The sequence below is a fragment of the Heptranchias perlo genome, chromosome 12 (assembly GCF_035084215.1).
Source record: "Heptranchias perlo isolate sHepPer1 chromosome 12, sHepPer1.hap1, whole genome shotgun sequence".
NCBI lineage: Eukaryota > Metazoa > Chordata > Chondrichthyes > Hexanchiformes > Hexanchidae > Heptranchias > Heptranchias perlo.
The window spans coordinates 27,739,322-27,751,604 of record NC_090336.1 but is presented as its reverse complement, the minus strand read 5'-3'; the positions used below and the strand labels follow the sequence as shown (position 1 = coordinate 27,751,604).

At 44.1% G+C, this 12,283-nt stretch overlaps 1 protein-coding gene across 1 annotated transcript in view; it reads right to left on the bottom strand.

Annotated features, from left to right (window-relative positions):
* LOC137327916 (cytosolic 5'-nucleotidase 1A) overlaps positions 1-11,315 on the bottom strand; it is a 63,504-nt gene extending 52,189 nt beyond the window's left edge. Inside the window, exon 1 of the mRNA XM_067993850.1 lies at positions 11,292-11,315. Within this exon, the coding sequence (XP_067849951.1) occupies positions 11,292-11,308 (17 nt within the window). The 5' untranslated portion in view covers positions 11,309-11,315. The remainder of the gene's footprint in view (positions 1-11,291) is intronic.
* Between the last annotated feature and the right edge of the window lie 968 nt (positions 11,316-12,283).

Here is a 12,283-nt window from a genome sequence, read left to right as displayed (position 1 = left end):
CTCACTAAATCAAATCCCAAAGGGGTCTTGGACCCAACAATACCCTCACTAAATCAAATCCCAGAGGGGTCTTGGACCCCAACAATACACTCACTAAATCAAATCCCAAAGGGGTCTTGGACCCAACAATACACTCACTAAATCAAATCCCAGAGGGGTCTTGGACCCCAACAATACACTCACTAATTCAAATCCCAGAGGGGTCTTGGACCCCAACAATACACTCACTAATTCAAATTTCATAGGGTCCAAGACAACAATACACTTACCAGTTCAAGTTCCACTGGGTACTAGACCTAACAATACACTCACTCGTTCAAATCCGAGGGGTACTAAGGCCCTAGCAATACATTCACTTGGTCAAGTTCTAGAGAGTGCCTGACTCCAATAATACTCATTCGTTCAAATCCCACAGGGTTCCAGACTCCAACAATACACTCAGTAGTTCACACTCATGAGATGAAACTCAGTTGGTTGAATCAAAAACAGTTCTCAGCCAATGCACAACAAAAACAATTCTCAGCCAATGTATTACAAGGGAACCAGAAAAAAAACAGGTAGATCCTGATTCCCCTCTTGCTTGAATCATACACTTGATAGATCATTTGCTGTATACTAGTGGCACTAGCTGTTGATAAGCCCAAGCCTCAAATCTAGCTCCCCTCAAGGAGCTGATGTGGAACAGAATAAAAAATGTAAATCTATCCTGAGGTACTTACAGAATTTCAAATAGGGTAGGGAGTTGAAGAGTTGGTTCCACAGTGTAGCACTGAAGCTTTTCAATCTATAACCAAATCAATCCAATGTACAGAAACTGCAGAATAACCAGATTAATGCAACAAGAGCGGTTTTTATACACTACTTGGTCCAAAGGAATTGGAACAACCAACATCAAGAACAAGACCCTTCACTATACTAAATTACAAGAATGAAACCACATAAACACACAGGCTCACTGCCTTCCTTGCTTTAAATAGAAGCGTTTCATTTCAAACCAACAAAATCAATACTTGTTTCCAGGCTTGTAAACTTAAAATAAATACCCGATTGCAGCTTTAGAAAAGAAACTTTAAATTAACGAGAGATCAAAGAGTTATAAATGGCTGGTTCTTAGCCTTCTTCAATAATATATATTCAAGAGCTTTCCTATCTTCACTGCTCATCCTTTCATGTAAAAAAAACCTCCCCTCCCCCACCCCCAGCTTCCCGACGGATCTAAAGGTACTGGTGCGACAGTTGTCTATAGACCAGGAAGGTCCGGTGTTCAAACTCCAATCTATGTTGAGTTAGATAATCTCTGCCAGGAGGTTTTTGGGGTGTTACAATTGGCTTCAGTGCCCCTAGGCTAAAAAGGGAACAAAATAGCCAGCTTCTGATAACGATCCAGCGACTCCTATCGGAAAATGTAAGTGGACAGTCTACTGGTGTGGGCATCAGGTGATTGCGAGATTGAGGCTGGTTGAATCGCCAACAATCTTTGCCTGGGCTCACATACGAAGAATGACTGGTTGGGTGAGGTACGAGAGGACAGCCCCACACAAGGAGCCTGCACCTTCAGAAGAGCGAAGAAAATTGGGGAATAAAGCTAACCATATGAAAATAATTTCTGTCAAAATAATTAGAGGTAAAAAAAAAGCACTTTTAAAAATGTAGTGGAAGTGAAAAATGCTGTTCTGCCACAGCGTAACTGCCACTTTGGCACTTTGTGCTCAGTATGGGACTAATCTCTGGCTCAGATGAATCGAAGTTTGAAGTTTATTTTTATTTCATTTGAATTCCTGATAAACACAAGTCTAGTCTGCCAGGAAATGTTCTGTGGGATTAGGATAAAAATATACAATGTGAATCCTTCTACTGGCAAAGAAAAAAAAATCCATTTATTCAGTCAGAATCTAAATGTAAAGAGAAATAAATATAGAATGCTGGATGGCTGGGAGCGAAAGGACACAGAACATGATAAACCACAAAAAAGGAGCTCAGTTTGTCATCTGGGCTCCCAAGACTAAATTACAGCAGCTTCTTCACCCCACTACCCCCCCCTACTGTTTGTAATATATATCATGGAAGGAGACGGTGGGGGTTCAGTAAAATGGAAACCACAGTAATGACGGTTTATTGTAGGGTTGATTTACACTGAAGACTGAAAAGCAATTTAAACAGCCTCAGGAAAAGGTAAAACTATCATGCAATTCACATCAGGGCATAATTTTTAATTGGGGGAGGGATAAGAATATTAACACCAGATGGTATTCATAGTATCACAGCACAGGAGGAGGCCATTCTGCCCATCGTGCCTGTGCCGGCTCTTTGAAAGAGCTATCCAATTCGTCCCACTCCTCTGCTCTATCTCCATAGCCCTGTAGTTGTTTTCCCTTCAAGTATTTATCCAATTCCCTTTTGAAAGTTACTATTGAATCTACTTCCACCACCCTTTCAGGCAGTGCATTCCAGATCATAACAACTCGCTGTGTAAAAAATGTTTCCTCATGTCACCTCTGGTTCTGTTGCCAATCACCTTATCTTCCTCTGGTTACCGACCCTTCTGCCACGGGAAACAGTTTCTCTTTATTTACACTGTCAAAACTGTTTTGCTGATTTTTCAACACCTCTATCAAATCGCTTAACCTTCTCTACTCTAAGGAGATCAACCCCAGATTCTCCAGTCTCTCCACGTGACTGAAGTCTTTCATTCCTTGTGCCTTTCTAGTAAATCTCCTTTGCACCCTATCTAAGGCCTTGACAACCTTCCCAGAATTGAACACAATACTCCAGCTGAGGCCTGCAGTGTTTTATAAAGGTTTAGCATACTTTCTCAAGGTGATTATATGTCCAAAATTAGCTTGTCCTTTTTTTTTGGAAATGTGCTGGCTGCGTTGGAAATTGAGCCAGATGAGGGCAGTTTCAAGGAGGTGGGCCATGGAGGAGAGCCACTGGGCAATATTTATCCCTCAACCAACATCACTAAAACAGATTATCTGGTCATTACTTAATTGTTGTTTGTGGGACCTGGCAGTGTGCAAATTGGCTGCCTTATTTCTTACATTACAACAGTGACACTTCAAAAGTACTTCATGTAAAGTGCTTTGGGACATCCTATGGTCGTGAAAGGAGCAACATAAATGCAAGTTCTTTCTTTCTTTGTCCGTGTGTGAAATTTGCCAGTCCAATGGACAATGTGTTGATCAATACAAACCAGGTATTTTTATGCTGAGATCAATTTGTACTTAAGGTTGCAAGTATGTCACTATTGCTGTCTTAGACTGGTACCTGTGGAATGTGTCCTTCGGTGAACCAGGCCAGAATTATCCCAAAAGGGATGTGGACCCATGTGTAGAGCTCCATTCCCCAGGCAACCAAGTTTTAGTGTCCGAAGAGATCACATGAGAGCGTCTACTTCCACATAATATTTTTTTAAAGTCAAAATTAACTTTATGACGTTCCCAGGATGTCCACTGGACTGTCATGTGGCATCACATCATCTGGAATTATACTGCACTCTGTGCAAGGCAGTATGAGATAACCGACTAAAATTGGTCTCGTACCTTGTGACACCTGTGAGCTTGGGAGTCAAATGGTCAATCTGACTCCCACGTTATACTGCCAAATCCACGCCCATCTCTCCCTTTTTAAATCTCTTCAGTCCACTTTCCACCCTGCCCACAGAATCGAGACTGTGCTGGTCAAAGTTACAATATCTGGTGTTACGGCAATTGCAGTGCATTATCCCTCCCTGTCCTCCTAAACCTCTCCGTGGCATTTGATAAGGGTGACCACACCATCCTTTCCCAGTGGCTCTCCTCCATAAACCACCTCCTTGAAATTGCCCTCATCTGACTCAATTCCTGTCTGTTCCATCACAGCCAGCACATTTCCAACAATGATTTCTCCTCCTTTGCCTGCAAGACCCTCTCCAGTGTCCCAAGGTGATATCCTTGGTGTAGAAACAGTGGCCCGTAAATTGCCCGAAGGGTGCCTTCGTGATTCGTTGGGGACATGCCAAAAATGGAATTTTAGCATGAAAGCTGACCACACAAAATGGAGTTTAGCTGTTGAACTGAATTCTGGGAAAAGGCTTTTAGCTAACACAAGCAAAGCTAATTCAAACTGGGTGTGGTCGTGCAGTGTTAATGTTGCTGGACCAGTTATCCAGAAGCCTGGACTAATAATGCACAGAACGAGAGTTCAAATTCCACCATTGCAGTTTAACCATTTGAATTTGGTTTGAAAAATGTGGAAATAAAGAGCTGGCCGTGAAGCTGCTGGATTGTGGTAAAAACTCAACTGGTTCACTATTATCCTTTAGGGAAAGAAACCTGCCATCCTCACCCGGTCTGGCCAATATGTGACTCCAGTCCCACACCAATGTGGTTGACTCTCAACTGTCCTCTGAAGTGGCCTAGAAAGTCATTCATTTGTATTAAGCCGCTGCCAGCAGTTCAAGAAGGCGGTCCACCGCCACCTTCTTAGGCCAGCGACTGCCACATCCTGAAAATGAAAACAAAACATCACCTAGGCTTTTGGCCACGGACGTTGCCAGGTAATTTGGCCATAACAATCTTCTAAGCTAATGGCCATAAAGCTCATAAATAATGACCCCAGAAAGGCCCGTGTTTATACTACATACATTTCTTACTAATAGCAGACCCCATTATCCCTAGCTCAGGTGGGACATCTAATGGAACATAAACATGTCACATCTCCTCATTTGTGAGAAAAAACCTGAAATGCAAGATAGATAGTGAGAAAAGACCATAAAACCCAGACACAAAGTCTGTCTTGCTGAGGAAAAAAATCATGCCCCAGTCACTCAATGACATTTGCAGGACTCCACATTCATCAAGTTTGATTGGCAGACGGGGCGGGGGGGGGGGAGGCAAGGTCTTTTGGCACAGGTGTCACTCTGATTAAGTGAATGTAGGAAGACTTCCCTTTGAAATTAAGATAGAAAATAGAGGGCTGCTACACCCCGCCAATGGTAGACAGTCAACAGTAGTAGCAGTAGTAGACTGTCATTAGTAATCTTTTCTAGACCGAGCAAGCTGTCTCTTTCTTTGTCTTTGCAGAAATAGCAATCTCTCCATTAGTTCACTTCGATTCTCTTTGTTCCGTATGAACCTTTGCCTAGCAGACGCTGAATGGAACCTTTACGGGTACAACGTATTAGGGCAGGAAGTAAGACACCGAGTTAGCTTGTGAGGCTGTATTAACCAGTTGCAGGCAGAGAAAAGTGGCACTTAAATTTATAAACGTCCATGATCAGAGAAAGGTGAGGCAGAAGTGGGGGGGGGGGGGGGCTCGGCAGGCCGCCGCGCAGAAGTGGGGGAGAGGGCTCGGCAGGCCGCCGGGCAGAAGTGGGGGGGGGGGGGGGGCTCGGCAGGCCGCCGGGCAGAAGGGGGGGGGGGGGGAAATTACTGATATGATATTCAGACTGCTAGATAATTGACTACATCTATTAAGTGTTCGTGTACCGAACTTTAAACTTAAGTTCTGATTTTGTAACCAATAAACAGTCTTATAGTACAAGACCAATTGTCTGACATTTTCCTTGATGATTCAGCAAGGGGTTAATTCACTCAGTAGCTTGTATGCAACCTAATCAAGGGTTGAACTAAAATTTAGATTTAATTCCGAACTAGTTAATGTATAAGGACCATTTGGCGAGCTGACCCAGACACCACTCATTCCTAGGCCTACGCTGACAGGTAAACCCCCAGACGGTTCTTAGTGAGGGTATTAAGGATTTGTCAGGATACCGAAACCCAGTGTTCTTCTTATCTTACATTGGCCTCCTCAAATTCCTTTTCTACATACTGTTACTCGCACCATTATCCATAAGCATGAAGCCATCTTCCACATATATGGTGAAAATTCCCAGCTTCACTACTCCACAACTCCCGATTCCTCGTCGGCCTGCCAAACTCCACTCACCTTAAACACCAACTCATTCAGAAATTCCCTGCTTACACCTTATCCTGTCCTGCTCACCTATTATTCTTATCCTCATCGACTTCCACCAACTCACTGTACCCCAACAGATTGATTTCAAATTCCTCATTTCCAAATCCCTTCAAAGCCTCACCCCATCCTAACTCTGCAACCTCCTCCAACCTTACATCTCACACTTCTTGCTCTTCTAGTTTTCTATACAGTCACTCTCTCTCTTCCACCGTCAGTGGTGCAGCCTTCAGCCATTTCACTGCTGAACCCTGGAATTCCCTTCACAAACTTCTCCATCATGCCTCATTTCTCCCCACCTTGAAAAGTCTCTTTAAAACGTAACTGTTTGAGCACACCTTTGGTCTCCTCCCTAACTGTTCTGCTTACTTGTTTTTGGGTCTGACTCAGATGTTTCTGCTATATTAAAGGTGCTATGTAAGCACAAGTTAATTTTAATGCATAGATGCTAAACCACAGCTAAAATTGAAGCAACTATTTATGAAAAATAGAATCTATAGGATTCTATATGTATTCTTAAACTGCAGGACTTAATTACCTGTTGATGGCCATCTTCGGGGGTTGATTAATGAGAAGAACTTACATTTATATATTGCCTTTCACGATTTCAGCACATCCCAAATCACTTTACAGCCAAAGAAGTTCTTTTGAAGTGTAGTTACTGCTGTAATGCAGGGAAACTTCCCTGTTCTTCTTCGAAAAGTGCCATGGGATCTTTTACATACAGCTGAGACAACAGACGAGACCTTGGATTAATGTCTCATCTGAAAGACAGCACCTTCAACAGAGCAGTATTCCCTCTGTGTCAGCCTTGATTACGTGTTCAAGTCTCTGAATTGGGGCTTGAGATGGAGACCCGAATGTTACCACTGAGCCAAAGTTGACACAAGTACCCTGGAAGGAATTAATGCCCTCAGGAGAGATGGGGAGCAGAAAAAATTGCCTGCAATTCACTCCCAGATATTTATGAGTATTGGCGGCCTTCAGCCGTCCAGGCCCTAAGCTCTGGAATTCCCTCCCCAAACTTCTTTGTTTCTCTATTTCTCTCTCCTCTTTTAAGACGCTGCTTAAAACCCACCTTTTTATCCAAGCATTTCATCACCAGTCCTAATTGTTAATTGTATCCATATGATTGATATCAGTTAGTGTTAATTGTAAAAAGCCTAGTGGCCATTGTGGAAAATTAACACGAATGTCTCCGTCTTTGGCTTTGCATCAATTTTTGTCTGATTATGCTCCTGTTAAGCGCCTTGGGACGTTTTACTACGTTAAAGACGCTATATAAATGCAAGTTGTTGTATTCTATTAAAAAATTATTTGAATCCTTTGACTAGATTCCAGCCTGTAACTCACCCCCACTATTTATTATTCTTTAAATAAATCATCTGACCCCTTGAGTGGATACCAGTCTGCAACTTACTCCTAGGTACCCATTTGCCTCTATATTATCTGCACAAAGTCTGTCATTTCCAGGCATCATTCAGCCCGAGGACTTATCACTGCTGTGCAAGTCGCTTGGTACAATAACTGCAGTTTGATTCACAATTGCTGCTGTATTATAAGAACATAAGAAATAGGAGCAGGAGTAGGCCAATCGGCCCCTCGAGCCTGCTCCGCCATTCAATAATGTGGAGATGCCGGTGATGGACTGGGGTTGACAATTGTAAACAATTTTACAACACCAAGTTATAGTCCAACAATTTTATTTGAAATCTACAAGCTTTCGGAGGCTTCCTCCTTCCTCAGGTAAATGTCAGGAACTCCTCGAAGCCTACGCATTTATAAATCACAGAACAATACATGGTGATTACAGACAGCCTTTGCAACTGCCCGTTGCCAAGGCAATCACCGTGTTCAGACAGTCGGGGAACACTTCAGCAGTCAGGGACATTCAGCCACCGACCTTCGGGTAAGCGTACTCCAAGGCGGCCTTCGAGACACACGACATCGCAAAATCGACGAGCAGAAATTGATAGCCAAGTTCCGCACCCATGAGGACGGCCTCAACCGGGATCTTGGGTTCATGTCACGCTACACGTAAGCCCACCAGCGAACAAAAGATATCTGTTTTTAATATAACGGGTCATTTGCTGGCTTTCTCTGCCTTCCGGATGTTTCTACCTCTTTTTTTTTCCTGTTTGTTTTTTTTTGTTGAATGTATATTTGGGGGTTCTGTAGGTAACACCTCTCTGTCTGAACACGGTGATTGCCTTGGCAACGGGCAGTTGCAAAGGCTGTCTGTAATCACCATGTATTGTTCTGTGATTTATAAATGCGTAGGCTTCGAGGAGTTCCTGACATTTACCTGAGGAAGGAGGAAGCCTCCGAAAGCTTGTAGATTTCAAATAAAATTGTTGGACTATAACTTGGTGTTGTAAAATTGTTTACAATCGCCATTCAATAAGATCATGGCTGATCTGATCCTAACCTCAAATCTAAATTCTTGTTCAATTTCCTGCCCGCTCCCCATAACCCCTAATTCCCTTTACTTCTGTCAATTTCCGTTTTAAATTTATTTAATGATGTAGCTTCCACAGCTTCCTGGGGCAGCAAATTCCACAGACCCACCACCCTCTGAGTGAAGAAGTTTCTCCTCATCTCAGTTTTGAAAGAGCAGCGCCTTATTCTAAGATTATGCCCCCTAGTTCTAGTTTCACGCATCCTTGGGAACATCCTTACTGCATCCACCCGATCAAGCCCCTTCACAATCTTTTCTGTTTCAATAAGATCGCCTCTCATTCTTCTGAACTCCAATGAGTAGAGTCCCAATCTACTCAACCTCTCCTCATATGTCCGCCCCCTCATCCCCGGGATTAACCGAGTGAACCTTCTTTGTACTGCCTCGAGAGCAAGTATGTCTTTTCTTAAGTATGGAGACCAAAACTGTATGCAGTTTTCTATTCCCCACCCCAGGCAACCCTCAGGGTGAGATGGCAAATTAAGAGTCGTTTGGTGCTGGGATCTCATGCCCACTGGAAACTGGACCGAGGCGACCCAATCTAATTTCACACGAGGATCTGTGACAGTCATTATAAACAATGACTGTCACGTAAACAGTTAATGATTCCAGACCAACATTGTCGTATCATCGGACTGAGTGTTTTACAAACACTACAACTCCTTTTCTGGGTTCTCACACTCATGTTTGTATTTAATAGGAACATAGGAACAGGAGTAGGCCATTCAGCCCCTTGTGCCTGCTCCGCCATTTGATAAGATCATGGCTGATCTGTGATCTAGCTCCATATACCTGCCTTTGGCCCATATCCCTTAATACCTTTGGTTGCCAAAAAGCTATCTATCTCAGATTTAAATTTAGCAATTGAGCTAGTATCAATTGCCATTTGCAGAAGTGAGTTCCAAACTTCTACCACCCTTTGTGTGTAGAAATGTTTTCTCATCTCACTTGTGAAAGGTCTGGCTCTAATTTTTAGACTGTGCCCCCCGACTCCTAGAATCCCCAACCAGCAGAAATAGTTTCTCTCTATCCACCCTATCTGTTCCCCTTAATATTTTATAAACTAAATGTTGGTCTGTCAGAAGCAACCCTGTAATGCAAAATGCCTGATTCTAATGCTCTTGAAGCATCAAAATGCTCGTTAAGCGGGGTACTTGGGTCTTCTGATGGAAGTGAAAATAAATAAATGGCTGCCACAGGCAGGACTTGCTGTCAGACTTTCTATCTTGGTTTTGGTTGCAGGCAGGGTGAGATGTCAGCCTGTACAGATCCACCCCAACACATGTGAGAGTGAAGTTGCTTTGAAATTAACTTTGCAATTTTGAACCAATGGGAGTGCTGTCATAATAAGAGAGTGAGACATTACAAGGCCATTGATATTTACTTCACTATGAATTTTCATCTATAAAGTATTATTAACAAAACCACCATATCATGAAGAGACAGAAACAAACTGGAAAAAATAGACTACAGTATTACCCTCTTAACTCACTGCGGTGCACAGCCGACTCAAAAACCAGATTGTTGGTCCTCAACCAGACATGACAATTATCAGCCTTCAAGAGCTATGCTCCTTGTATCAATGCAAAATTTATCACAGAGATAAGCTCCTGTCAACATAACTTCAGACAAAAAAGGAACAATATTCCCTGACCTGTCAATGATCACATTTTATTTTAATGTATTTTACTCTTTTAAAAAAAATGCCACTTCATTTTTTCCAACATGTTTACAATCAGGAGGCTCACCTCCTCACTCCCCATCACCAACAAGGCACAAGTCAGGAGTGTGATGGAATACTCTCCATTTACCTGGACCGGTGCAGATCAAACACACTCAAAGCTCAACACCATCCAGGATAAAGCAGTCCGCTTGTACAGCAGCCCATCCACCACCTTAAACATCCACTCCCTCCAACACCAGCACACCGTGGCTGCAGTATTTACGATTCGCGGAATGCAATGCAGCAACTCGCGAACGCGTCTTCGACAGCACCTCCTAAACCCGCGGTGTCCACCATCTCGGATAAGGGCATCAGGTGCATGGTAACACCATCACCTCCAAGTTACTTCCAAGTCACACACCATTCCAACTTGGAAATATATCGCCATTCCTTAATCATCGCTGGGTCAAAATCCTGGAACTCCCTTCCCAACAGCACTGTGGGAGAACCTTCACCACACGGACTGCAGTGGTTCAAGAAGGCGGCTCACCACCACCTTCTCAAAGAGAACGAGGGATGGGCAATAAATGCCGGCTTTACTGGCGACATCCACATACCAAGCATTAATTTTTCAAATTCTTTTGGATTGTAATTTTCATGCCTAACATTTCTTGGATGTGCACAACACAAGGATGGTTGAGGAACCATAACCCACCCAGAAAGGCCCGAAAACTACTACTCTTTCCTCCGCAACCCAAATTGGAAGTCTATTCCAAGTCTCAATCACTCCTTGCCTGAAGAAACACCCACTGATATCAGTCCCGAGTTTGCCTTTCACCGGTGACAAGCGATGTGCCCCGGTGAGGACCGTGTTTGCAGCTGGACCAAGGTTTGGTCACAATCGTGCAAAGTGTCATCAAATGGTAAATGGAAAGAACAACTGAATGCATTGACAGCAGGGGGACCTGCACCATCCGAGCCGCTGGTGCAAACAACACCGAGCATTCAGTCAGCGCTTTTAATGACAGAAAAATGCCCCAAGGCGACAGGCGGAGTCAAAAAAAAAAGAAAGTTTTTTCTCAACAGAGAGATTGCCGAGTTGCAGCCCAAGAGCCCCTCGGAGATTGTTGTCGCCCCCAGAAACCCTCCACTAAAACAGACAGCCGCCTGACTGAGGAGACCCGGAGCCCCAGAGGCCGGCACTCACTCACTCACTTCACATCGCATCGCATCGCACAGCAACCATCGCACGCCGTCAATGCGCAGGCGCAGGCCGCAGAGGACGCCGGGAATCACAGACATTTCCACCAATTACAGCGCAAAGAATACAAAGAAAAACTACAACTCCCAGAATGCAGGGCGGGACATGGAGACCCCACCCCCGCCAGTAGGGGCGCTATAGAGTGAGTAATGCTGAACAGGAGGGGTGAGGATAGTGAGGGGGTTTAATAGGAGGGGTGAGGATAGTGAGGGGTTTAATAGGAGGGGTGAGGATAGTGAGGGGTTTAATAGGAGGGGTGAGGATAGTGAGGGGTTTAATAGGAGGGGTGAGGATAGTGAGGGGGTTTAATAGGATGGGTGAGGATAGTGAGGGGGTTTAATAGGAGGGGTGAGGATAGTGAGGGGTTTAATAGGATGGGTGAGGATAGTGAGGGGGTTTAATCGGATGGGTGAGGATAGTGAGGGGGTTTAATAGGATGGGTGAGGATAGTGAGGGGGTTTAATAGGAGGGGTGAGGATAGTGAGGGGTTTAATAGGATGGGTGAGGATAGTGAGGGGGTTTAATAGGATGGGTCAGGATAGTGAGGGGTTTAATAGGAGGGGTGAGGATAGTGAGGGGGTTTAATAGGATGGGTGAGGATAGTGAGGGGTTTAATAGGATGGGTGAGGATAGTGAGGGGTTTAATAGGGTGGGTGAGGATAGTGAGGGGTTCAATAGGAGGGGTGAGGATAGTGAGGCGGTTTAATAGGAGGGGTGAGGATAGTGAGGGGTTTAATAGGAGGGGTGAGGATAGTGAGGGGTTTAATAGGATGGGTGAGGATAGTGAGGGGGTTAATAGGGTGGGTGAGGATAGTGAGGGGTTTAATAGGAGGGGTGAGGATAGTGAGGGGTTTAATTGGATGGGTGAGGATAGTGAGGGGTTTAATAGGGTGGGTGAGGATAGTGAGGGGTTTAATAGGAGGGGTGAGGATAGTGAGGGGTTTAA